This window comes from Zalophus californianus, chromosome 10 (assembly GCF_009762305.2).
Source record: "Zalophus californianus isolate mZalCal1 chromosome 10, mZalCal1.pri.v2, whole genome shotgun sequence".
In the NCBI taxonomy this organism is placed as follows: Eukaryota; Metazoa; Chordata; class Mammalia; order Carnivora; family Otariidae; genus Zalophus; species Zalophus californianus.
The window spans coordinates 66,061,699-66,089,513 of NC_045604.1; the positions used below are offsets into that span (position 1 = coordinate 66,061,699).

Sequence of the window (27,815 nt, forward strand, 5' to 3'; positions counted from 1 at the left end):
CTTGGAAGGCCCTAAATGCCTAAATGCGTCAAGGGCCATAGCAGCTGAAAAACTTGCCGCTGCTGCCCAGCGTCTGCAGTGCCACTGGGGCACACGCGTGCGTGTGCGCGCGCGCGCGTGCGCGCACGCCGGGGCCGGGGGTTCGATGCCCGCGGAGTACCGTCCGGACTCCCCGCGTCTGCAGAACCCCTGTAGGTGGTAGCCCTGGCGGGGGAGAAACAGGCAGCAGCTGCAGTGGTTCCGGAGGAGGAAAGCCAGCGCTGCGCGTAGGAAAACTTTCGGGACGATAGATGGGCATTATGCCCTTGGCAGGCACTCTCCCGACTGGGACGGTAGCGCCCACGAGTGTGTCACTGCATTTGTCCTGGGAATGACACACGAAGTGGTGTAATTAGACACCAGGGTAACTCCTAGTCGGTTGAGCTCGGGCACCGCATTTGGGGGGCGGGTGGTGCGCAGGTAAGGGGCGGTGAGAGAGACACCGTCCTCCGCAGGTCTGGGGGGAGCCGGACGCCGGCAGTTCCTGGCCCCCCAAAACCCCGAGCAAACGTGCGGGACAGGTGGTGCTCCGAGCGCGCCGGGCGAGGCCCGATTGCCGTCCGCACCAGAGGCCTCCGCGGGTCCTCTCGCATCACTGTGTTCCACGTCGCGGCGGCCGCGGCCCCGCCGGCTCCCACCCTCCCGCCAGGGTGCAGCCTCCCTCGCCCCGGCCCGCGTACCGCCGGAACCTCGGCTCTGCTCCGCGCGGCCGCGAGACCGACCCCGGCTGGGCCCGCGGACTCGGACTCGGGCGGGGACGGGGCGGGGCGGGGGGCGGCGCGCGCCCGCGGCCGGGCCGCCATATTGGATCCGGGCGCGGCGGCGCGCTTCGGGCCGGCGCGCGCGGCGGGGGCTAGGGGAGCCTCGCGGAGCCCAGGGCGCGAGCGCGCCAGGCCGGGAAGGCGGGGGAGGGGTGGGACGGAGAGGAAGGGAGTGGTTGCGAGCCGGGCTGCCGCAGCCTCTGCTCGCCTCAGCGGCGGCACCAACCCCTCCTCCTGCGCCTCGTCGGGGAAAGATGCCCTTAGCCCCCGGGCGTGAAGAAGGGGGAGAAAGAGCCGGCCGCGTCCTCTGAATCCAGACCCCCGCCCCCGTCAACCCCCCGCCCGCCCCGCGCCAGGGCGTCGGGAACCTCGGGGCGGCCGAGGGGGGAGAGCGGGCTGTCCGCCCGGCGCGGCGCAGGCCCCCGGCCGGCGACCCCCGCCATGGGGCGGGCGCGGGCGGCCGAGTAGCCGCAGCCCCCGGAGCCGGGGCGAGCGCCGCCGCAGCCCGCGCTCCCGGCTCGGCCGCGCCGCGCGTCAGGCCCCGGCAGACGCTGCGAGGGAGATGAATTTCGTCCGGATTCCGCGGGAGAGACGACTCGCCGCGGGGCCGTGAGGAGGAGGACGCCGGGAGAAGAGAGGAAGAGCATTCTCCGGGCGGGACCCGGCGGGCGGCGAGCCGAGGGGCTGCCTCGGGGACCTCGCCCCCTCCCCGCCCGCCGCCGTCGCCGTCGCCGTCGCCGCCGCCGCCGCCGCCGCCGGGGCGCTCTCCCACCGGCGGGCGGCAGCCTTTGCAGCAGCGACGTGCCTTTCCCTCCCCCATGTACCTTCTGGGGCTTTCCTCCCTTTTCCGTCTTCCTCCTTCCCGGGAAGTGAATTGCTGATGCGGATCGGACCCGATTCATTAAAGATGCAGCCGGATTCGTTGCGGGATTGTGTTGCACGAGTTGAATTTTGAATGAAGGAGAAGAGTTGTATTTTGTTTTCTTCTTTTTTAAAGAAGTCCTGACTCTTTGGTTCGCTGTACTTTTAATTATTATTTTATTTAAATATACGACTTAATTGTATTCTTCCTAAGATGTATAAAAGATCTATTTTATGGTAACTTTCCTTCCCAATACATGCATCTGTGCGGGATCGAAGACGCTTCGGTAAAGGGAGCTTCCTGGCGTGTCGCGGTGTCATTCAGCACCGGCCGTGCATGACAGTTGTGTGCAGGACGAGGGGTTTATTTTTAAAACCGCACCTTTTAAAATTTAGGATCAGATACTCGTAGTGCAAACCGTAATACTCATTGAAGGGAAAAGCGGTGGACCCCAAAGCAAACATGTCTGGGGAAGTGCGTTTGAGGCAGTTGGAGCAGTTCATTTTGGACGGGCCGGCTCAGACCAATGGGCAATGCTTCAGTGTGGAGACGCTGCTGGATATACTCATCTGCCTTTATGATGAATGCAATAATTCTCCGCTGCGAAGAGAGAAGAACATTCTTGAATACTTGGAATGGGGTGAGTCTGTATTTTTCAGTAAGCTCCCTTTGGGTGGGCATTGGGATTTAATTGTTGCAAGGGAGGGAGGTATCATGAGTAAGCTGTTGACTTTGTCATTAGTATGTAGATAGGCAGATATATGGTCCGTGTAACATTTATAACATAGACTTAAATACATAATGGATATGGTAGTACATTTAAATGTATATACAGTGAAGGAATAGTTACCAGTTATTCAAGATTTTTTTTTAAGTTTTTGGTAGATATTTTCCCAAGAGTTAAACCGTGCTACTCAATTATTGCCTTGATTTAATGTGGAATTTAGGAGGAAGAACTTATGTTTTGAGGTCAACAGTAAGAGATTTTGAATAATTCTGTGATGAGCAAAATGGATTATTGCTCACAGTTGCCTAACGCGTGGCGGAATAACACACATTCAGTTGAAAGGTATTTATTGGTGGAAACATTCTTTCCCAGACTTTGGAAATCACTCTTGAAATGGGAGGAGATAGTGAAATGTCTTAGGTCAACAGGAACTGGAAGGTGGTGATCGCTGGGGTTTTGTTTCATCTCCATATGGTACAATCAAAGGAAACTACTAAACATGGACTTTCCCAAAACTGTCATGTTTGTAAGATGGCATGACATAATAGTTAAAAAATTTTGTGATAGTAGTTGGTGAAGAATGTTTGGGAACAGCTCCCACTTGAGGGTTAGACGGACTATACATTTAACGCAGATCTAAACCGGTTGGATTTTTGTCTCCATTTCCCTAAATAGAGATGTGATTTAGAAGACCCGCTGTAGTGCAGTAGATCAGAGATAAGCACAGACGCTCCATGTGACCTTCTAGCTTGAAGGCTTGGCTTAAGTTCTGCTTCCCATGTTACACACGAGCACATTACAACATCCAGTGGCTCTCCGTTGGGAGAACACACATCACCACCCACACCTGTGTTGGTACATTAGCTTTGGAGGGGTATTAGCTAAAGTGTTTTGTACCATTGGGATATTAATAGTTATAGTTTGTTGGAAAGTGTCCTAAAATGTCTTTGTTCTCAAGTAAAGCTTTATTGAAGTAAAAGTCAAGTGGTGATTATTTCGTTCATTTATTTTTTTGATTTGAAATTTATTAAAAATTAGCTTGTCAGGTAAATAACTCATTCAAGATGGCCTATATAATAACTTTATCCAACTTACCAGTATTGGAAGTTTTCTAGCAACTTGATGTCATGAGGTGTTTAAAAACTGTGTGTATGTGTGTGTATTTGTGAACAGATGATTTTTACAGACTACCAGGCTCATACTAGGAATGTAAGAATTCTAAACCATCTTCTCTCTTAAGAGTTAGTTTTGATTGACTTTGGTACTGGTTTTGTATGTCTTTTATTTTTATGCATAGAGCAAAATATTTTATAAAACGTATGTCATTTTACATTCCATGTTTCCTAAATTCAGAGGTGTTTTTTTTTTTTTTTAGTATTTCTTTTGAAAATTTAAAGAAAAGGTTTAGGCACTTCTAGAATTTCAGTTCTTGAATTGGGTTCCATAGCGACACTCTTGTCTATGATCATGATTGTCATTTAGTAACTGTTCTTTCTCATCTACGAAATGATGGGAGAACTCTATGTACCAGTAATAAATATAATTTTTAAAATTATGATAAAAGAGAAAATTGTATCCTTGCCTTTTGGTTATTAAGAGTTTACATAGTAGTTTTATGCAAGAAGATATTTTGCTGTTTTGCCAGAATAATTTATGTATATTTTTCACCAAAGATGTTTTCTTGGATTTTGTTTCTTATATCTCTATTAAAAAACCTTGCTTATGCATATTTAGTTTAAGCCAAATAAGCCAAAAGTCAAGTAAGTATTTGGCCAAATATACTTTATTTTTCTTAATATATTTTGAGTATTTCAAACCAGGGACTTTGCACAGTTTAAAGTCAGTTTTAGTGGTATCCTTCATATTTTGTCTTCTTAGAAGTCTGACATGACATAACAAAAATGTAGTCTCATATAAACTCATATTGTTTTTCTCAGTAGTAGAGAAAAAGAGACTAGAATTTTTAAGGAATTTGTATGCTGTGTGGCTAGGCAGTGTCTAGTCATGCATTTTTAAGTGTGAGATCTCAAAAATGGGAGTTACCAACCACAGAAGTTTGGTAAGGACTAAGAAAAAGTTAAGAATGGAAAAGCTGTCAAAAGATGTATCTTGAGTAGTAATATTTTTTATTTTTAAGCTATTTGAGAATTTAGGTTAAGAATGCCAGTCTGTTCTCTCCATTTAAGTATTGAAATAGGTCAGCTGTTATTTGTGTCTGAATTGATTACTACATTTTGGGGACACGTCCTATGTTATTCTTATCATCTAACATTATGTGAAAAACAGATGAAGTTTCCAGATAGTGAAATCACCTCAATTTAATTTCTTAAACATTACTTTTTTGGTCAGTGTTGGAAATTTATAGGGATTGTTTGTTGGGCTTAAATATGATAATTATGATTTGCGTTAAATGATACAATTTTTAGTTTGAGGTTTTTTTTAAATTTTTTTTAAAGATTTTGTTTATTTGACAGAGAGAGACACAGCGAGAGAGGGAACACAAGCAGGGGGAGTGGGAGAGGGAGAAGCAGGCTTCCCGCTGAGCAGGGAGCCTGATGTGGGGCTCGATGTGGGGCTCGATGTGGGGCTCGATGTGGGGCTCGATGTGGGGCTCGATGTGGGGCTCGATCCGAGGACCCTGGGATCATGACTTGAGCTGAAGGCAGACGCCCAACGACTGAGCCACCCAGGCGCCCCTAGTTTGAGTTTTAAAAGATCTGGTGTTCCCAACAGTAGAGCAGTAGTAGTTAAATACTCTGTATTACATGCTGTATATTTGTGTTTGGCTATTTACATTAATGAATGTGTCATCTAATTATGCCTTATTTTAATGCTGATGATAGGCTACTTTAAAAAAATGGAGTCAGCCAAGGTTCTGTGTGCCTTGCTTCATTTCCATCAGTTTCACTTTATTCCTAGTTATGGTCCATTTCACTTTTATATTGGTACAGTTAAAGTTTTGTTCATCATAGTATCATGACAAGAAAACTGATATTTCACTCAGATATGTTTTTTTTGGGGGGGGGAAGGGCAGCATTCCTTGCTTGTGTTGATGGCTTGAGGGAGGAAATAGAGTTTTAGAGAGGAAGAAGGAGTTAAGGCAGTGAGCAATAGAGCAAGGGGATAAGAGTGCCTTAAGGCCATAGACCCCTTAAATTTAATAATATATATTTTCTAGTTATATCCAGTAAGATTTGAAAGACTTTTGTGTCCTTGTTTTTTGATTGGTGAAATGATAATGGTTTGTATGTTTGTTTATAAAATAATAGTTTTGATGTCAGTAGTACAACTCTAGCATAAGTTACAGTAGAGTTGTGGAAGTAAAAATAATGTTATTATAAACTAATTTGCTAGCAGTGACTAAATGAGTGCATTATTCATTGAATTGGCTACCCTCTACTTTGAAATGGGAAATTGGAATTTTAGGGAATTCTTTACCAACTTACTTAAAGAATAGATGTAAGATAATGTTACTCAATACAAAAGAAGCAAGCAAGGCTGTCTGTATGTGGATAACTTTTTTGATGGTTTCTGATTCTTGTACTTTGTAACATTTCATTTAAAATTATCCTTCATAGTAATTTTATAGGTTAGTGTATGCACACACATACATCTAAATGATTAATAATGAACTTGTTACCAGAGCACTTCAGTGGGTACTGTGGTTTAAACTTTTCCTTTCATTGGGGTAGTTTTAAAGCTTATTCACATTTTTTTTCAGGTGTGGGTCAATTAAGTGAGGTGATGATGGCTTGATTAGAAGGATCTGAATCTTTTCTAGGACACTTTGTTCTTCACTTCTGCTGTTGCTCCTTACTAGCTTTATGTTAGTAGAATATGTCATACCAAACTATCAAAATGTTTGTTTCATACAGATCATTAAGTGTATTTTTATTTAAGTCCTCAGGGTTGTCATAAATGTCATTGGAAATACAGATTGGGCACTTGTTTCCTTTATTCTACTCATCTAATATTCTAGTCTTTTCTAAGAACGACAATGAAAAAGTAGAATTTTTTGACCTAACACAATGCTGGTACATGGTAGAAGAATGTTCAATAAGTAGTGTCTCTTACTTTTCCATTTCTTTCTTTTGTTTCTTTCTGTTTTTAATAGAAGTATAGTTGACATACAGTATTATATTATTTTCAAGTGTGCAATACAGTGATTCATCAATTCTGTATATAACTCGGTGCTCATTAAGATAAAAGTACTTTTAATCCCTTTTATCTGTTTCACCCATTCTCCCCCCCATCTCCCCTGTGGCAACCACCAGTTTGTTCTGTGTTTAAGGTTCTGTTTTTTTGGTTTGTTTCTGTTTGCCTTTGTTTGTTTGTTTTGTTTCTCAAATTCCACATATGAGGGAAATCATGTGGTATTTTTCTCTTTTTTAAGAATATATCCCTCTGTGAGTGAGAATAGGGATGTTAGGATTAACAGTTTAAGAATTTTAGGAATTTTTCATATGGCTATGTAGGGCATACTTTAGTATAGCAGTGTAAAAACAAATAACGTAACGTTCGCAATTTTATGAAATATTTCATAATTTCTGGGGCTTGATTAATATTACAGAGTAAGCCCAGGCAATTTTAGGTAAAGGAACTGAATTTGGTACAAATTAATATTTTACTACACTCCTCTTCAGCGGCAGTCAGAAAATTGCTTTGAAATCTTCTCCTTTGGCACACTTATTGACAGTATGTAGGCTACTTTAAATAAATATGTAGCCCATTGTGTTTCATCTTATTAGTTTTGATAGATTTTAAAATCAATTTACTAAGTCCAACGAGCATTTAAAAAAATTAAATAGACCAGAATAGAAAATATCAAGGACATTATGTTTAGAAAGAATAAGTATTTTCATGCAAAACTCTTGTGTCTCCCTGTATTTCTACTGCAGATTTGGATCCAAAAAGTTTGAAACTCTACTGTAGATGAAGCTAAAATATGTTGTTTGACAGCAAAAAGGTTATAGACCTAGTTCCTTTTTTTTCCCTCCAAAAGCTCAAATGATAAAATTAGGGACAGACTTAAGAATTTAAAGAAGAGGAGTTTAGGGCAGGGCAAGAAACTTGGAAGGAGGGATGGAGAATGGGAGAAAGGACGACTGATAAAAATGAGCATGAATATAGTGTCTTCCTGGGTTGCCTCTTAAGTCTGCACTGTGAATGGGTATGTTTAATTTACAAGAACTTAGTGAACAGAGAATTGACTTCATTCCTTTGTATTGTCTTTGAGTCTTTGATGGTTCATTTCCTTTTCCTTTGACATTTTTCCTTTTCTGACTTTGGGCTCTTGGATTGTCAGAGTTGGAAGTTTGTTGAACACGAGGAATGATCATATGACCTGTAGACATTGGTATTAGTTTTTTGGTTATATCTTCCCGTTACTCCAGATGAACTCTATAGTAGATGCAAGTGAGAAGATTTGCTAGTTCTATGGATTTTCTGATCCTTTGTTACTCATGAAACTACCAGTGGGAGTGACTTCAAGTTTTTGGAAGCTATGGCCAAGAATTGCTCAGCTACTTTCGCTGTATGTTAATGAGTCAAGAAATTCTTTACGTAATGATTTTTGTTTTTGAATGACCCACACTGTAAGAATAGGTCATCCCAGATATAGGAATGGCTATTTTTTGTTATAACTGCATACAAAACTCCTTTGTAGATCAAGGGGATTTCTTTCTCTTCCCCACTGATGCCCATCAGAGCATCAGAGTCGCTCTTCCCAGCCAGTTGCTCTGTACTTTTTTTCTAGAGTCCACTTCCTTTTCCCAGCTGGTACATGGGGAATGGCTAGCCCTATGTTGCCTAACCCCCCTTCTAGTGCTTCTTTATCTGCTGCTTTGGGAAAGCAGCACTTTAGCTCTCATGGTAATAGAAGGTATAAAGACCTGGCTCCCCACTCTCCCATCTTGCTGTTTGCCCCTTAATTCTTTTCTCCTATGAACTGTTTGCTTCTATTTTGGAATTAGGGCTTCTTCACTCTAGCCCCATCCCTAGTTTCAAAATGTGTTCGGGAAATCCAGGGGATATTAATAGGTGCTTTGTGGCAAGGGAGGGGAAGGAGATGTTTATGTGGCTAAATAAATTTGGGGAAACTATTTTAAACAAAATTAAACATCAGAAATACTGCCAGTTATCCTAGAATTTATACAGTTGGTATGATTATAGAACCATCTTTTTAAAGACTATCTGGAAGATGTATGGCAACTAGTGTTCCATGGAATACCCTTTGGGAAATGCACTTTTAGTATGAGGTCATGGTGTTCCTTGTATGAGGATTAGAAAGAGGAAACTTTGGGATACTGTGTGGTTTGAGAGAGAATCCAAATATGAATAAGTTGTCTTTGACTTAGTGGTTGTGGACTTTTGTCTATTGTGTGATAGTCATGTGAACTGAGAGATAAGCTTGATCATGGTGGTCTAGCACAAGAGTGATGGTGATGAACAATTACATCTAGGAAAAGCACCTTATAGAGTGAAATTAGGTATAAAATAATGAACCAGTGCTATCAGCTCCCTACTGAGAAGATTATTTATGACCTTTTCTTGCTCTAAACTTGCTTTTCAAGTATAGGCATTCACAATAAATACAGAAATTCCCACTTTATCTTTTGTAGCCTTAGTTACTGTAATTGTTAACACGTTGCAAAAGTATCTGGAACAGTTTTTATTCATTGCTTTGTGATATTTAAGAAGAAAAGATCAAGGACTTGGGCAATTTTAGAATTCATTATAGTATTAAGTATTGTTTTTTCTAAGGTTACAGTGTTTTAATTAAGCTGTTGATTTCAGACTTTAGACTTTGGACTAGTGTGGAAATTCCCTATTACCTATAACATTATATGTATGGAGCTGTGGGTTTCAAGTGCCAGCACCTATTTATATGTGGTGTAAAGAAACCAGAAAATACAATCTTTTTATTAAAGAGAGAAACATACATACAGGCATACCTTGGAGATACTGACGGTTTGATTCTAGACCATTGCAATAAAGCGAATATCATAATAAACTAATTCAAATGATGTTTTTGGTTTCCCAGTACATTATAAATGTTATATTTACACTATACTGTGGTCTACTAAGTGTGTGATAGCATTATGTCTAAAAACAGGACATACCTTCATTAAAAAATACTTTATTGTTTAAATATGGTAGCCATCATCTGAGTTTTCAGCGAGTTGCAATCTTTTTGCTGCTGGAGGGTCTTGCTTCCATGTTGGTTGGTGGCTGCTGACTGGTCAGGGTGGTGGATGCTGAAGGTTGGGGTGGCTGTGGCAGTTTCTAAGTTTGCCTCATCAATGGACACTTCCTTTCATGAAGGATTTCTCTGTAGCATGCAATGCTGTTTGATAGCATTAGACCCATGGGAGAACTTCTTTCAGAATTGGAGTCAGTCCTCTCAAACCCTACTGCTGCTTTATCAACTCAATTTATGGGATATTCTAAATCCTTCGTTGTCATTTCAGCAATCTTCACAGCATCTTCAGCAGAACTACATTCCATCTCAAGGAACCACTTTCTTTGCTCATCCATGAGAAGCAACTTCATCTGTTCAGGTTTTATCATGAGATTGCAGTAGTTCAGCCCCATCTTCAGGCTCCACTCCTGATTCTAGTTCTCCTGCTCTTTCCTCCCCATCTGCAGTGACTTCTTCCCCTGAAGTCTTAAACCCCTCAGAGTTATCCCTGAGGGTTGCAATCAACTTCTTCCAAACCCCTGTGAATGTTGATATTTTGACCTCTTCCCATGAATCACAAATGTTCCTAATGGCATCTAGAGTAGATGAAATAGAAAGGTGAATCCTTTCCAGAAGGTTTTTGATTTACTTTGCCCAGATCCATTGGAGGAATCACACTCTGTGGCAGCTATAGCCCAGTGAAATATATTTCTTGAAAGTCAAAATTACTTCGTGATCCATGGGCTTAGAATGGATGTTGTGTTAGCAGTCATGAAAACAACGCTAATCTCGGTGTCCATCTCCACCAGAGCTCTTGGGTGCCCAGGGGCATTGTCAGTGAGCAGAAATGTTTTGAAAGGAATCTTTTTTCTGAGCAGTAGGTCTCAGCAGTGGGCTTAAAATCTTCAGTAAACCATGTTGTAAATAGATGTGCTGTCATCCAGGCTTTGTTGTTCTGGTCACAGAGCACAGGCAGAGTAGATTTAGCATCATTCTTAAGGGTCCTAGGATTTCTGGAATGGCACATGAGTGCTGGCTTCACCTTAAAGTCACCAGATGCATGAGCCCCTAACAAGAGAGTCAGCCTGTCCTTTGAAGCTTTGAAGCCAGGGATTGACTTCTCCTCTTTGGCTGTGAAAAGTTCTAGATGGCATCTTCGTCCAGAATAAGGCTGTTTCATCTACACTGAAATCTGATGTGGCTGCCTTCATGAATTCTCTTGGCTGGATCTTCTGGAGAGCTTGCTGCAGCTTCTCCATCAGCACTTGCTACTTCACCTTGCACTTCTATAGAGATGACTTCTTTCCTGAAATTTCGTGAACCAACCCCTGCCAGCTTCAGACTTTTCTTCTGTGGCTCCCTCACCTATCTGAGGCTTCCCAGAGTTGAAGACAGTCAGGGCCTTCCTCTGGGTTAAGGGAATGTCGTGGCCGTTTGATCTTCTATCTAGACCACCAAAATGTTCTCCAAATGAGCAGTAAGGCTGTTTGCTTTCTCATCATTTGTGCGTTCACTGGAGTAGCACACATAATTTACTTCAAGAACTTTTTCTTTGTGTTTGTAAGTTGGCTGTTTGGTATAAGAGGCCTGGCTTTTGGCCTATCCTGGCTTTCAACATGACTTCCTCACCCAGCTTAATCATTTCTAGTTATGATTTAAAGTGAGAAACAGGCGGCTTTTCCTTTCAGTTGAACAATTAGAGGCCATTGTAGGGTTATTCACTGGCCTAATTTCAGTATTGTTGCATCTCAAGGAATAGGGAGGCCCGGGAGAGGGACAGAGCCTGGGCAATGCCTGTTGGTGGAACAGTCAGAACACACACAATATTTATCAGTTAAGTTCTCCATCTTCTACAGGCCTGGTTCACGGTGCTCCTAAACAGTTACAACAGGAACTTCACAGATTACCAGTCACTGGATCACCATGACGGATACAATAATAATAATGAAAAGTTTGAAATATTGCAAGAATTACCAAAATGTGACACAGAGACACAAAGCAAATACTTTTGGAACAGTGGTGCTGATAGACTTGCTTGACATAATGTTGCCATATACCTTCAATTTGTAAAAAAAAAAAAAAAAAAAAAATCTACAAAGCACAGTAAAGTAACATCCGATGGTCAGTAGTAGCCTAACCCTGTGTCACAGGGCCTATGACATTCACCACACGTCACCTCATCTTGTGGGCATTTTATCATCTCATGTGGTCACAAGAAGGCTGAGTGCAGTACAATGAGATATTTTGAGACACCACATTCACATTCATATAACTTTAATTACAGCATATTTTTATAATGGTTATATTTAATAGTTACTGTTAATCTCTTACTAGGCCTCATTTATTAAGCTTTTTCATAGGGATATATGTATAGGAAAAAATGTAGTATATGTAGGGTTCAGTGCTCTCTGCAGCGTCCACTGGGGGTCCTGGGACATGTACACCATGAATAAGGGGGGACGACGGTAATTGGTGCTGTTTCAGCCCTATGTGAGCAACTCTGTGATTACCATAAACTTCTCTGGATATCAGGGTGGCAGATAATAAGACTAGAGGATAATTCATTTTGATTATTTAAAGACAAATCGCTTATAGGGGGACAAATTAATTAGCTTTTCTTCTCTCCCCTCTGATACACGTTTATTTTTCCCTTCTTCCCCATCAACATTGTTCTTCTCTCTCCCAATGTAATTATGCCTGAAAATACTACCTGTGTGGATGAAAACAGTTTTAAGAATACTTGTGAAGGGCGCCTGGGTGGCTCAGCTGGTTAAGCAGCTGCCTTCGGCTCAGGTCATGGTCCCAGGGTCCTGGGATTGAGTCCTGCATCAGGCTCCCTGCTCGGCAGGGAGCCTGCTTCTCCCTCTGCCTCTGCCTGCCTCTCTGCCTACTGGTTCTCTCTCTCTCTGTGTCAAATAAATAAATAAAATCTTTAAAAAAAAAAAAGAATACATATGAATTAGTTAAGTCATGTGCAGTCATTTAACTTTTGGTTTTATTTCAAATTGCTTAAACATCACTCTAGGCTTAATCAGTGAAAAAACAACCCACCTATTCTGTTTGCTCTATTCATAGTGATAAAGCTTAATTAAATTTACTTAGAGTTTCCATGGTGAAGATCTACAAGTGGAATACCTCAACCTGAAATATTCCTTTCTAAATGAATATACTGGTAAAGAGCAAGGGCTTTGGATTCAGACTGACTCCTTTGATTACTGGCTGGATGATTTAAGCAAGTTACTGAACCTAAGTCTGTTTTATCATCTGTGAAAAAATGGACATAATAGTAATAGCTTATTTTGCAGAAGGTTGAAAGTTGGTTTAGTTTTATTCCTTTTCTGGTGATTTATATATATTTTTTCCTGGTTTTTTCTTTTTCCTTTTTAAAAAATTGTATTTACTTATTTATTTTAAAAAATTTTGTTTATTCATTTGAAAGAGAGCAAGAGTGTGAGTGGGGCAGGGCAGAGTGAGAGGGAGAAGCAGACTCCCCACTGAGCAGGGAGCTGGATGTGGGGCTCGACCCCAGGACCCTGAGATCAGGACCTAAGCTGAAGACGGATGCTTAACCGACTGAGCCACCCAGGCGCCCCTTTTCTCGTGGTTTTCTAAGTTTTTATCTGACATGATAAAGGAAGAACTAAAATACTATTTTTTTGGTAAAGTTTATATTGGAATGTATAGCTGTATACATCCTAATACTAGGATGTATTTCATCAATAACAAATACTCATCTCTTACTGATAATTTATTTAAATTATATTGGCATTGGAGATGTCTTTCCTTATGTGACTATGCAAACAGCATCTTTTTCCTTCTTTTAGGACAAGATATTTTGCATTAAACATCTTGTTATTAACTGAACTATTTTTCAGCTGATATCAGGCCAATACCCATTCTTTGCATCACCAACAGCAAATATTATTACATGGCTAGTTATGTTTTATTTTTATATTTATATAGCTCCAATCTGCAAGTGAGTGGTAGAGTTCTAGACCTCGACTCAGAAGATGAAAATAATCACGAAAGGCCGTTGATGTGTTGTTGACTTAGGACTTTTTGTGGACTAAACATTATGCAGCACCCTAAGTACATGTTGTGGTCTAGCAGTAAGCATGAAGAAAATGAACAGTGTACACTAGTGTTTTCTAAACTATATTTCAAGGGATATAAATGAATATTCTGAAGATTAAGAGTTCAGTGAATATGTAAGTTTGGGAAATAGTTCTATTGCATCTTTGGCTATTACAAAACTCATTGTCAGAATAAAAGTTTTTTAAAAGTTGTGCTGTACAGAAACCTCTTTAACTTTGTTTTACCTAGAATTTGCCTTGGTCATTTGTCTTTTGAACCCTTTATATGAGGAACACTAACAGAGTTTGGGAAATGCCCGTCTACGCTGAGTCCCTAGGTAGCGTCAGAGCCTTCGAACTGGTCATGTGACAGAAGGTTGTTACCAAAATCTTCTATCACATAGTGTTTTGAATATCGTCACAATTTACATCAGACTCCAAAGATGGAGGATTGAATGACTTGCCTTTATCCTTTCTCTGCTTAACATTTTTTAGCCCTGCCCTTTGCAGCACCTAGAAGCTATAGTCTTTATCAGGTGGGCGTGGAGTTCTGCACTGGGTGGATGGATGCGTGTTTACAGTAAGAGTTGATAACATGCCCTTGAGTTTATATGTGCAGTTCCTGGTTTGCAGTTGCTCCTGTTTAACCTAGTCATTTCTATTTTCAATAGAGCTTGATCATTTTTTAGTCCAGCTACCTCTCTAACCATTGCGTTTGTCCAGAATTTGAGAGATTGTCGTGGCTGTTGGGAAATAGGACAAAGCTAATCAGACTTTATGAGGGTTTGGTGAAAGCAGCACAGTTGCTCTCCTGCAGCCAGAATCCCATTCTTAAATATCTGGTTTCCTGGGCGTGGGTAATGCCCCATGTTGCTTTATTAACAGCAGTCAAGCATTTACATCTGTCCTAAGATTTAAGAATATCTGTTTAAAAAGATTAGGAAAAGCTTGTAGTGGCTAAAGCCCCACTTTAAGATTGTATTGCTAGCTAAGTATGGCCTTGCCGTGACCAAAAATTATAACTAAGAAGCATTTAAAAACAGACTGAAAGCTCAGGTATTGAGACATACTGGGATGATATCATAAAGCTTCTCCATGCTCCATACTTATGAAGATTTTCCTAGAGTTTATGATTAAAACACAGTAGTATTTGCAAGTCTAGTGTGATTTCTATTTCTGCCTTTTTGCTGCATGCCTTTGTAATGTGTCACCCCATTTCTGATTGATGCATGCTAAGTTAACAGTTTTCTCCAGGAGTCATTGCTGTATTACATTGCATGAGGTTATGATTAAGTATGATCATCTTTGTTTCTTTAGCTTGTGTTCCTGTGGTAATCTCAAGTATGGGTTATCCTGATTTTATTCAACCTCTGTGTGTATCTGGCTCAGTGGACTTGTCTGTATTAAACATATCTAAATGGATCCCATTCCTGGATCTTATTGACCTATTAATCGTGCTTTTGTTTCTCCATTAAATGCTAAGTAATCTGTAACATCATTAGTACTAGTACATGGGTCCCTAACCTGAAAATATTGTGAATCCTACCCAGGGCTTTTGTTTATTTTTTATTTTATTATTTTTAAGATTTTATTTATTTATTATTGAGAGCGAGAGAGTGAGCGAGAGAGAGCACGAGAACGGGGAGGAGCAAAGGGAGAGGAAGAAGCAGACTCCCCCTGCTGAGCAGGGAGTCTGATGGAGGGCTCCATCCCAGGACTCCAGGATCATGACCTGAGCTGAAGGCAGATGCTTAGATCATGACCTGAGCCAAAGGCAGACGCTTAACTGACTGAGCCACGCAGGCGCCCCATGGCTTTTGTTTAATAGATGGGTTTTATTTTTTTATTTTTATATATATTTTTAAGATTTTATTTTATTTCAGAGAGAGAGAGAGAGAGAGAGCACGAGAGGGGGGGAGTGGGAAAGGGAGAAGCAGACTCCCCGCTGAGCAGGGAGCCCAATGTGGGACTCAATCCCAGGACCCTGGGATCATGACCTGAGCCAAAGGCAGACGCTTAACGACTGAGCCACCCAGGGGTCCCAAATAGATGGATTTTTAAAAAACCCAACACAATCCTTTGATCATGTCAACATCCTGCTTAATATCCTACAGTGACTACTAATAGTTTTTGGAATGACATTTAAATTCCTTAGCATGGCATACAGAATTTTTAACGATACAGTCTTTGTCCATTTTCCTAATCTTTTTCATCACTTAAAAAAAACCACAGATTTGAAACAGTGTCAAACTTATGCAAAAATTGCAAGTGCAGTACAGTGTCTTTCCCTTTGAACCATTTGAGAGTAAATTGCCTATTGATTTCCTATCATCCCCAAGTATGTTCGTGTGTATTTTCTCTATATATTTTTTTTGCATGACCATGATGCAACTATTAAAATCAAGAAATTGACATTGATGCATTACTGTCATCTAATCTTTAGACCCTCAAGTTTTGTCAGTTGTGCTGATAATATTTTTATAGAAAAAGTTCAGAATCACATGTTGCATTTGGATGTTCTGCCTTTTAGTATTCATTCAGTCTGGACTAGATCTTAAGATTTTCCTAAACTTTCATGACTCAGACTTTTGAAGATTATTGGCCATTTTGCAGCAGCTGTAGTAACGCTAAATTTGGGTTTGTTTCCTCAAGATGATACGTCTTTGGCAGAATATCCCAGAAGTGATCCCATGCAGCCCTTTTATGTGGATGTCCTTTTCATCTAGTTCAGCATTTAGCACCCTCCTGTGGTCCACCATGGTTTCTGTCCCCACCCATGCCTACTTTGATCTTCCCCATCTACTGGCATGCACATGCATGTGTGTGTATAATTTTCTTTTCATTTATTTCTCATTTTCACCTTTAAAATCTATTTTTTTGGGGCACCTGGGTGGCTCAGATGGTTAAGCCACCCAGGTGGCAAATAAAATAAATTTTATTTGACAGAGAGAGAGAGAGAGCGAAAGCACAAGCAGGGGGAGGGGCAGAGGCAGAAGCAGATTCCCCTGCTGAGCAAGGAGCCGGATACGGGATTTGATCCCAGAACCCTGGGATCATGACCTGAGCTGAAGGCAGACACTTAACCCACCGCCACCCAGGTGTCTCTCCCCTTTAAAAAATTTAAAAAATTATTTGCAAAATTCATACATAGTGAAATTTACTCTTTTTGGTGTACATTCTGTGGGTTTGACAAACATAGACCTCAGGATGCAGAGTAGTTCCGTCACACCCCCCCCATTCTCTCATGTTGGTCTTTTGTACCACGCCCATCTTTTGCTCCAGCTGTAATGAAGTGTTGTCTCTTCTGATTAAGGCACATCTTTGACTAATCCATAACTTTTCTCTCATTGGTTAATTTGTTTGGAAACTCGTCTCCTCTATCTCCCCTTCATCCTAGTATACATGACACATAGTAGGCGTTTGGCAGTGTTGGTTGAATGAATTAATGCCATTATACTTGCTATAGACAAGGCTGAAAGCAATAGATTTGATCTTAAAGCATTGCATGCAAATCATATTTTTGTATGTCAGGGACTTCTTTTCTCATTGATTTACGTTGTTTTATTTCAAAAGTGATTTCTTGTAAGTCGTGGTTTATATTCCCCTCCCTTAGCAGTTGACAATCTGTAAACAAGTATTTCATGGGGTGAAGGTAAAGAGAAGAGGGTGCTACTGTTTAAAGGAATAAGATAAAATCAAGTTTTTAACTTTTCAAGTTAAAATTTTCTTACATTAAGTATGTGTTTAATCTTACCTGCACAGTTAAAGTCTGGCGATTATGAGTTGAACACAAATATAATTTCATTCCCTTCTATAGTCTTCTACTTAAAAACAGAACAAAAGACAGATTAGAAAAGTCTTCTCAGACATCAGGGATCCTTCAGTAGAGGGCTGAGGCAGTCACACTACGGTGAAGGTCATTGTTCAGTGGGCTTCACCGAGGGGTTCAGAGCTTCAGATCATCTTTTCATTTTCTCATATTTAATATGGGATGAAAAGAAAAACATCAATAGGAAGCCAAAGATTGCAGATATCCAAGGAAAGCCTCTACTGCATAAGGCATAGTTCCAAACAAGCAAATAGACAAAAAAAAAAAACCAAACAAACAACAAAAATGTGAAACAGACTCTGTAGGGAAAGCATAACTTCAAAAAGAAAACTATGCCCATTCTCAGAGATAAGAGAGAATCTTGAAATAAATCAGGATGTCAGAAAAGGGAAAAGAAGAGAATGAAAAAAGTTCTTTGACATTAAAAATGTGATAGCTAAAATTAAAACCTCAGCACAAGAGTTGGAAAGTAAAGCAGGAGAAGTTTCTCAGAAAATAGAGCAAAAACTACAGAGAAAAGAGGAGAGAACATTATAGGCCAATTTAGGAGTTCTGAATAATCTGAATTATAGGAATTTCAAAAGGGAGAGCAGAGGGGAGGAATTTATCAATGAAATAATTCAAGAAAATGTTCTAGAACTGAAGGTTATGAGTTTCTCTGTAGAGGGGCCCCACCCAGCACAAAGGATGGAAATAAATTCGCATCAAGATTCACAGTCAGAGGCTCCTGGGTGGCTCAGATAGGTTAAGCGTCTGCCTTCGGCTCAGGTCATGATCCTAGGGTCCTGGGATCGAGTCCCACATTGGGCTCCCTGCTCCTTGGGAGCCTGCTTCTCCCTCTCTCTCTCTGTCTCTCATGAATAAATAAATAAAATAAAATAAATCTTAAAAAAAAAAAGATTCACAGTCAGTACACTGGAATTTTCAGAACTTCGTACAAACACCAGACTCAGAAAGTTTCCAAAGAGAAAGAAAACAAAGGGTCAGCAATCAGAAAGGCTTTGGACTTCTCAGCAGCAAAGACTGGAAACTAAAAGAGAATGTTTAATGTTTGAAAAAAATGATTTCCAGACTGGAATTCTGTACCCACATTCAAGTGTGAGAAGTGTGAGAATGGGATAAGGACATTTTTAGACATGCAAGTTTTTAAAAAATTTACTTTCTGCGATCGATAGGCTCCCAGTAGGGTAAGCAGCCCACCCATCCAGGCTTACCTGGGACAGAGGAATTGCTCCATATTTGGGACTTGTGCAAAAGCCATCAGTCTGTCCTAGGCAGACTGATGAGGTGGTCGCCCTAGCTCGAATGAAACAGGAGAATAAACTAAGATGAGGAAGTGTAGGATACAGGAAGCAGGAGGTCCAATACAGGGGAGAGAAGAAGGGATTTTCTAGGATGATGGAGAAGGGAGAATACAGAATGGCAGCTTTGCACCCAACACTGAGGTCAGTCAGTCCAGACAGGAGAGACTTCTACACTGATGTGAATGGACATCTTGAGAGGACATTTGGAAGTCTGGAGAGTCTGGGGTTGCTTCGAAAATGAAGCAAATGAGAAAGCAATTATTAAGAAAATAAATTGTGTAGGAAAGAAAAGTAATAATTTACATGGTTATAGTAATGGAAGCACCGAATATTGATCTAACCAAAATTACGCTATAACTATGTATGGGAAGGGAAAGTTGTATTTAGTGAGGGTAATGGTGCTTATTGGGGCCTGGTATTTTTCTTTTTCTTTTTTTAAAAAAGATCTTACTTATTTGAGTTGAGAGAGTATGTGCGCCAGTGCGTGTGTGCAGGGAAAGGGGCATAGGGGGAAGGTGAGGGAGAGAATATCAAGCGACTCTGTGCTGAATGTGGAGCAATGTTAGGGCTCGATCCCACGATCCTGAGATCAGGACCTGAGCCAAACCAAGAGTCCGAGGCTTAAGTGATTGAGCCACCCAGGTGCCCCTGATGTTTTTTCTTGAAGTGACAATGGGATCTGTGTTTCATGAATAACTAATAAAATTGGCAACTTAAAAAATAGCTTTAGTTTTTGCAGAGTTAAAAAGTCCCAATTCCTTTACTCTTTCCTCATAATCTTATTTTCAAACTTTTTTTCTAAGTCCTGTAACTGAGGAGCTCAAAACCAGATACAGTAAATAAGGATTTAGAATTCATCAGGATATTCTTTGAGCAGATCAGTCTTTTTTCTTCTTTAGTGATAATTCTCATAGATGGCAATTTGTAAATAGTCTTTGTCTATCTGGGGAGTGTGGTTTATTCCTGAAAGAGCTACATTGGATAAATTCTATGTATTTACATTAATGATAAACAGATCCTTCAAAGGTTACCCAAGCACACACATAGTACTCATTGTGGAATTGGTCACAGACCAGAAGAACTCTAATAGCAGTAAAGACAAAATAAATCACACAAGTGATATAAATGGTGGATATAATGATCACTTCTGTCAACTAGTAAGCTACCAGGTACCGTGAGAGGGGCCATCAGAACTCTTGTCATACACAGCTGTAGGGCAGCTCTCTTTTAGCAGCGCTCGGCTGCTCTTGAGTCTTCTTAAATCCAGGTTGCTCCTTGTAAATGAAAAAAAAAAAAAGCCTCACCTTAAATGAGAGTCTTCTTGTAATGAATTTCACCTGTTCACAGAGAAAATATTTTTGAAATCTAAATAATTGAGCTATCCTTTTCATTTCTGTTTTAGGGCCGAGTTAAGAGAAGTTTGTTTTAGGGAGTTGCTGAGACGTAGGCCTAACTGGGAAACTGGTCAGATTTCTGACTGGTCCTGAGTCAGGTTTTCAGAGGATGACTTTTTAATGTGAACATTAGGATGCGTGTTGAAAAGCACACCCCCAAACAAATTATTATTAAATTATTACTATGGTCTGAATGTTAGTGTCGCTCTCAAATTTGTATGGTAAAATCCTAACCCCCAAAGATGATGATGGTCTTACAAAGTGGGACCTCTGGGAGGTGCTTAGGGCATGAGGGTGGTACCCTCAGGAATGGGACTAGAACCTTTATGAAAGAGGGCCGATAGTTTTCAAGCCCTACCATCATGTGAGGACACAGTGAAATGGTGCTAGCTAGCCAGCATGAAGAGGGCCTTTGCTGGAATGCACTGTGCTGGCGCCTTGATCGTGGACTTCCACTTTTGCAGAACTGTAAGAAATACATTTCCGTTGTGTATGAGCCATCCAGTTTGTGGTAGTTCAGTACAGTAGCCCAAAGGACCGAAACAGTAACATAATACTTTGTTTCCTTGCATTAGATATTCTTCTGATTCATTTGTTGACTACTTCTGTTGTTCAATGTCATTTTGATTGTTTTCTAGTTTGTTGGTCACTTATTTTGTTGGTGACTGTATATTTAAAAAGTTTTGAGGAAAATAAATAAAAGTTCTGGGGGCACCTGGCTGGCTCAGGCAGTAGAGCATGTGACTCTTGATCTTGGGGTTGTGAGTTCGAGCCCCAACATTCACACTGGGTGCAGAGATTACTTAAAAAAATCTGAAGTGGCGCCTGGGTGGCTCAGTTGGTTAAGTGTCCGATTCTTGATTTCAGCTCAAGTCATGATCTCAGGGTCGTGGGGCCTGCTTGAGATTCTCTCTCTCTCCCTTTGTCCCCCTGCCCCCACTTGCATTTTCACTTTCTCTCTAAATAAATAAATAAAATCTTAAAAAAATAATAAAAAAGTTCTCACTCTCACATTTTAGCTAAAAAGGAAAAAGAAAACATTAAAAATAGTAAAGCCATACATAAGATATTTATATCTTAAAGTGATCATTTTTTAGTTTCTAGATTTAATGCCTTTACTTAAAATGAAAAGAATTTAAAGTAGATACTAAGCAGAGTGCTTAGATCGAAACATCCATAGTTTAAAATAGTTACTTGGGGTCAGGATAAAGTATTTATGGTAGTCTTGCATATTTTGTTTTCAGTTAGATATGTCCCTGAAAAATACAACTTCATCCATCCCATTTAAAGAGACAAAGGAGTAAAAGGAAATGATGTAATATAACTAGTATTTGCGAATGATAAAGGAATTTTCTTCCCAGCCATGGTGATACTTCCTTTGCAGCAGTGTCTAACTTACGTTTCAATTCTAGAATATACGAAGATAACTTTTGTAAGAGTATGTAGTTTTGCTGTAGGAACTATTTGGATTTTAAACAGCTTTAATTGTTAAATGTTTATTAATGCTAAGATTTTTCAGGTAAAGCAGTTTTAGCTTTTTTCCCCCCTGAAATTGTGTGCATGTGGCTCAGATAGTATTTGAGTCCAAATTCCTTGTTTTGAAAATCCAGAAAGCTTTATGAAGAAATACCGAGGCAATGTTTAGTTCAGTTTACTGTCCTTTCACAGAAGGACTCTGACTTTATTTAACTGCTTCAGGTGATTTATATTTCTTCTTCAACGTTGTTCATCTCTGAAGGTCCCCAGCCTCTAAAATGTGAAGAGTTGTACATGAGTCGTATATGATATCCTAGCAGATTGGATATGGAGTTTTGTAGATGACCAGTGTATTTTGCTCAGTTTAGACTAATTTTCTTTGAGTGTTTAGGCTGTATAGCACCAACATAAAATGCCACTAGTCTATACACATATTTAGCTAAATTAGTAAAACTAAAAACCGATTTTCTTTAGGTTCTTACTACAAAAAATGATACAAGGGGGGGTGCCTATGTGGCTCAGTTGGTTGAGCATCTGACTCTTGATCTCAGCTCAGGTCTTGATCTCAGAGTTGTGAGTTCAAGCCCTGCCCAGCGTGGAGCCCACTTAAAAAAAAAAAAAAGATACAAGTGAGTGAGGGCAATTATAATGGTTGAATTTCTGGTACTGTTGGTCATAATTTAACTTGTGGTTATTTTGTGTGCATGTATGTGTTGGATGTAATCTAAATGCTTCCTGTTCCCTGTGCCTTGGAAATATATATGAGTTTGGAATTGTGGTATAACTCTGGGGAGTTATAGCAGAAGAAATATAAATCACGTGAAGTAGTTAAATAAAGTGAAAATCCTTCTGTGAAAGGACAGTAAATGAACTAACGATCCATTTGGAATTAATTTTTGTATATGGTATGATGTAGAGGTCTAACATTCTTTTGCGTGTGTAGAAATCCAATTATTCTGGTGTAATTTGTAGAACAGATTATTGTTTCCCCATTGAGTAGATTTAGCATCCTTTTCAGATATCAACTGGTCATAGATGTATGGGTTATTTCTGGACTCTCAGTTTTATTTCACTGATCTATATGTTGGTCCTTATGCCAGTACCACATACTCAGTTTATTACTGTAGCTTTGTACCAAATTATGAAATTGGAAAGTATAAATTCTCTCATTTTGTTCTTCTTTTTCAAGAGTTTTTGACTATCCTAGGCTCCCTGCAGTTCCATGTGAATTTGAGGATTGGCTTTTCCATTTCTTCAGAAAAGACTGTTGGAGTTTTGATAGGGCTCCCCTTCTTTATTAACAAAACTTGATTGATTGTGTTGTAGCTCTCTTTGCAGTTAGTTGTGGCCACATGACTAGTTCTGGTCAGTTGATGTAAGCAGAAGTGATGTGTGTTATTTATCAGAAGGGGGGCTTCCCCCACTTTATTCCTTTCCGCTCTACAGAACATATGTGATGTCTTCAGAGCTTGGACCATGAGGATCGGGGCATGAGGACCATGCTCCAAGGATGGCATAGCAGTGAACTGAAAGCATCCTGGATTCCTGACATCTTTGTCAAGCTGCCTTACCAGGACTTGGACTGTTTAGCTTCAGACTAATTTTACTTGAAAAAGAAATACATTTTAATTTTTTAAGCTATGTTTGACTTTTGTTAGGTAGAGCTGAACTGAATCTCAACTGATACACTTTTCCTACCATATTAATTTGTTATATCTTCTTTGTGTGCAGTGTATGAAGGGAGTGAGAAAGAGAATATGTTGCCAGAATTGCTGGGACTGTGATTAACGTAAAAATTTTGTACTGTATATATATCTTTTGTGAATTTAACTGTGAAATCATTTTTCCTTAATATGTAATATTAAAATGTTGGCCCATGGTAAGCCTTCAGTAGGTTTTAGTTATCATTATCACCAATATTGTATAATCTTAATCTCTTTTTCTTATTGTAAAATTTTCATAATAACCATTTTCCAAGTCTGCTTAATATTCCACTGAATGGATAGAGATACACAGTTACTTATTGGGCATTACAATATTTTTTCAATATTTAAGCTATTTCTGATTTTCTTTAGCTGTTATAAAGCTGTTATAGACTGATCTATGTTTAAATGTGATTTATTACAAGCTAGGGCCATTTTTCAAAGTAGCTTTTATAATGAAATAGTGACGAAAATGTGAAATAGGTCTTTTTAAAAAATGACTTCATCATAATAACCTTGCATGTCAATCTGATGGCTACTGGGGATGCAGACTTCTTTCACAATAAATCGTATTAGTCACAGATTATATGACCCGTTCTGATAGCACATTCATTATAAGTTTTGTGAGCTGGAGGATTCAGCTTGGTTGACATCCCTTTTTGTGGTAATTTTTAGAAATTGTAAATAATAAGGATTAAAAGGTGGTTGAAAATATACCATTTTCAAAAAAAAATATACCACAGTCCCTAATTTACAATACATATTACTATTTTAAATTATGTATGTTTGTCCTTATTTGATTAATATATTAACTTCCCTACCAGGGCAGGGACTATGTCTATTTTGCTTATCACTTCATCCCCCATACCTAGCACAAGTACTTGGTGTATTATAGTTACCCAGATATTTATTCAATAAATGAAAGAATTGGTGAATGCACATTGGAATAAATAGGCAATGAAATTAAAATTTAATACAGTCAAATCTCAGCATTGAGTCAGTTGTTATGATCGAGAAAAAAAGTCTGGAACTCCTACTTTAAAGCAATTCTGTAGAAATCAGGAAAGAAATAGAATTTGATAAAGAGGGCAATCTAAATAGCAGAATGTTTGGGGCGCCTGGGTGGCTCAGTCGTTAAGTGTCTGCCTTTGGCTCAGGTCATGATCCCAGGGTCCTTCGGATCATGACCTGAGCCCCGCATCGGGCTCCCTGCCCTGCGAGAAGCCTGCCTCTCCCTGTCCCACTCCCCTTGCTTGTGTTCCCTTTCTCACTGTGTCTCTCTGTCAAATAAATAAAATCTTAAAAAAAAATAGCAAAATGTTTAAGTCTATAGACTTTTAGTTTTGTTTGAATGATAGTGACATCCAAGTAGAATGTTTAGGAGGCAGAAATATGGATCAGAGGTCAAAGAGTGGTCATTAATGATTTTGGCAGTAATAAATCCAAACAGATTGTGGAATGCTTATTACTTCATGCTAGATAATTGTATTAGTTGTGGAAGGTAGAAAGAAATATCATAATAATATTATTAAAATGTTTTTAACCCCCATAATCTTCTTTTATAAGTCAAATTTTAACAAATTTAGAATCTTGATTTTAGTATTCAGTGGAAAGCAGTAAAATTATGACCAAATTATTTTAAAATCTTTTGAATTCTCACTGTATCTTCTAGGTAATAGAGGATTTGAATTCAGTGAATTTTATTGGTGACTCATTTGTTATTAAAAATATTTTCAAAATACTTATTTTACTGCCATTCTATCAAAAAAATTGGAATAATATAATTATGATACCTCACTTTTATGTCTCATTGGATAAAAATATGGAAACGCTTGTATATCTATAAAAATAGCGTTTATATTTAGTGACATGTAGTTACCATTTGAAATTTAAAACATCATCTTTATATTTCTTCTTCTAAACAGTGATACTTTCAAAACTACTGTAACAGGCCTGTTATAGACCTCAGGCCTTTTTGTTGTTTTTAAACTGTCTTTCCTTTAAAATGAACTTGAAAGGAATTTTGTGAACATTTGTACTTTGCTTCTTGACTTTATGATTCTGTAGCAGAAACAGGGCAAATTTCTAATGGTACAAGTCCTGACTTCAGTGGTTGGAGTAAAAAGAAACAATTTAAATACTAGTGCAATAACAAGAAAAGGTTGTTGATTAAGCAACAAAATTGGGGGTGGGGTTGATGGTGTGCTTTTGGCTATACATAACTGAAAATCCAATGCAAACTCATTTAAATAATAAGGAATATTTTAGCTAAGCTATCAAGGGTAGGGGTAGGGTAAGCCTTTTGGTTGGTGGCTCAACGGTGTTATTGAATATCCAGGTTCTTGTAGTCTCTCTGCTGCCATAGTGTGTCTTCTCTTAAAGCTATTTTTCTCCAAGGTTGTAGGATGGCACTGGAGCAACATCCTTGTTCAGGTGGAAGAGAGAGAGAGAGAGAGACATGGCTTCCTGTAGCCTTCTCAAGAGGAGCAAGACTTTACCTTTCACAGAAACCCAGAAAGTCTCCTCTCCAGTCTTGATGGTCAGAATTAGGTCTTGGGTCTATTCTTGAACTAGTTGCATTGGTGGGATTATTAAGGTACGTGGACTGTGTGAGGGAAGTGTAAATAATAATTGGATTCTATTTAGGAAGAGGGAATGGATTCTCGGTAAACCACAGTCTCCACTATACTTGGCTTTGTAGTTTGCAATTTATTCACAGCATTTTCTTTAGGGATTATTAATGCTACAGTAAAGTTTTATGGTGTTCTTTGCCTTTCCCTGACCACCTCGGAGTAATGCCTTCTCTAATGTGTGGTTTTGAGTTAATGATTCTGAGTCAGCGTTATTGTGGAAGAGAGAAAAGGATGCATTATAGATATCTGTAATTAAATTTTAATTTTAAAATTGCAGATGGTCATTAAAATGATAGTTTCTCAGCCATGTCATCTGTTGACTTACCCTCTCTCTGAATGCCTACAAAATTTGTTTATGGTGCTCATTTGGCAGCCAGTATGAATTATCTTGGATTATTAATAACTTTTTTATATATGTCACCCCAAGGATCATCTCTTACTGCATCTCTAACACAAATTCCAGTATGTATTTATTGTTAGTGATGTCTGCAAAAGGTGTGGTTAGGAGGTCTGTTTAAAGTTAATTCAATATTTATTGTGTGTAATAAATATTATATGTGTAATGGGGTGTGGGAACAATAAAGATGAACAGCATGTGGTTCCTGCCCTCAAGGAATTAAGGAGAATGTAAGTGCATTAGAGGAGGCATGAGAGAGAGGTTGTTTTTGATAAGGAGAGTGGGGAATAGAGAAGGGTCAGTCACAGAGCTGACATTGGAGCTGACCTAAGGGTCAGGTGTTTTGTGACTCAGAGATAGGAAGAGGGCATTTTAGACGGCAGAGAGGAACAGTGCAACGAAGAGTACAAGAGTATGGAGACAGGAAAGCTCAAAAGCAGGTGCTCGGAGCAGAGTGAGGGAATAGTGGGAAATATACTTGGAATGGTGACTTGGGGCCATGTCAGAAGGCTTATTAGGTAAGTTGAATTTGACTCTGGACAATAGAAAGCCACTGAATATATATTTGTTTTTAAAGCAAGGAGGCTTGGAAATTGCTTTCTACCCGAACACAAGTAACCTTAAGATTTGTGGTCTTTTGTTTCAAAAGAATGTTTTTGGATACACTAATTAATTCATTTTAGCAGATGTTTATTGCATACCTCCTATGTGGTGGGTACCAGTTTCTGGAGATACAGCAATGACCAGGACAGGGAGGGTTTCTGCTGTCATGGAGCTTACATCATAATTTGGGGTGGGGGAGTCAGGAAATAAACATGAAAATAAATAGGATTATTTTAGACATCAGGAAGAGCTATAAAGAAATAAAAGTATGCCAGGACAGCGTTGTGGGTAGTAATTTAGATTGGTTGGTCATGGGACAGAGCCCATGTTTTTGGCCTGGGCAACCGGATGAGTAACAGCAGCCTAATATTTGAGTATTTACAGTGTGCCAGGCACTGTCTAAGCAATTTTCGTGGATTATCTTACTTAATCATCACCAACCTTGCAAGCAGGCCTTTCTAAGAATAGCAGCCTTACGCCTCTGATACTACCTCTTTCCAGCACAATATGATGTCGTAATTTTGGAGGGTGGGAGAGCAACCATCCTGGGAGAGTGTACTGACATTGTCAGGAATATTGTGTTCATATGATATGCGTGGTGATGAATTTAATCAGCCAGTATGTTTGTGATTTTTTTTCTCTCTCTCTAGCTGCATCCAGCTGCCCAGGGGCAGGTGGAATTGCAGTTTTAACTAGGGTGTACCAAAATAATTTGACTTGTGCAAAAATGGGGTTGTTCCTTTTTCACTCCAGTCTGAGACAGAGACAATGTTTTCTTGGATTTGATTCTCTGTTGATAATCTCGTGGTATGTTTTAAATGATTCTCTCCCTAG

The 27,815-nt window shown here is 39.7% G+C and overlaps 2 protein-coding genes across 9 annotated transcripts in view; one reads left to right on the forward strand and one right to left on the reverse strand.

Annotated features, from left to right (window-relative positions):
* Positions 1 to 297: 297 nt before the first annotated feature.
* On the reverse strand, positions 298 to 1,646 carry LOC113932583 (translation initiation factor IF-2-like). The gene has a single exon (XM_027611901.2). It carries the CDS (start codon positions 1,618 to 1,620, stop codon positions 298 to 300), a length of 1,323 nt encoding a protein of 440 aa, XP_027467702.2. The 5' UTR covers positions 1,621 to 1,646.
* The window catches only part of CDC42BPA (CDC42 binding protein kinase alpha), a 350,869-nt gene continuing 324,689 nt past the window's right edge, over positions 1,636 to 27,815 (forward strand). For 4 of the 8 annotated variants that reach the window (XM_027612772.2, XM_027612775.2, XM_027612776.2 and 1 more), the window contains exon 1: positions 2,125 to 2,302. In XM_027612772.2, coding sequence (XP_027468573.1) covers positions 2,125 to 2,302 — 178 coding nt within the window. Of the gene's footprint in view, positions 2,303 to 27,815 lie in introns of all 8 variants that reach the window. The other 4 variants (XM_027612774.2, XM_027612778.2, XM_027612777.2 and 1 more) reach the window with 3 other exon arrangements.

What these genes read in the sequence shown, in the direction of transcription:
- LOC113932583 (XM_027611901.2), bottom strand. Translation starts at nt 1,620, where the DNA reads ATGGGGGAGGGAAAGGCACGTCGCTGCTGCAAAGGCTGCCGCCCGCCG.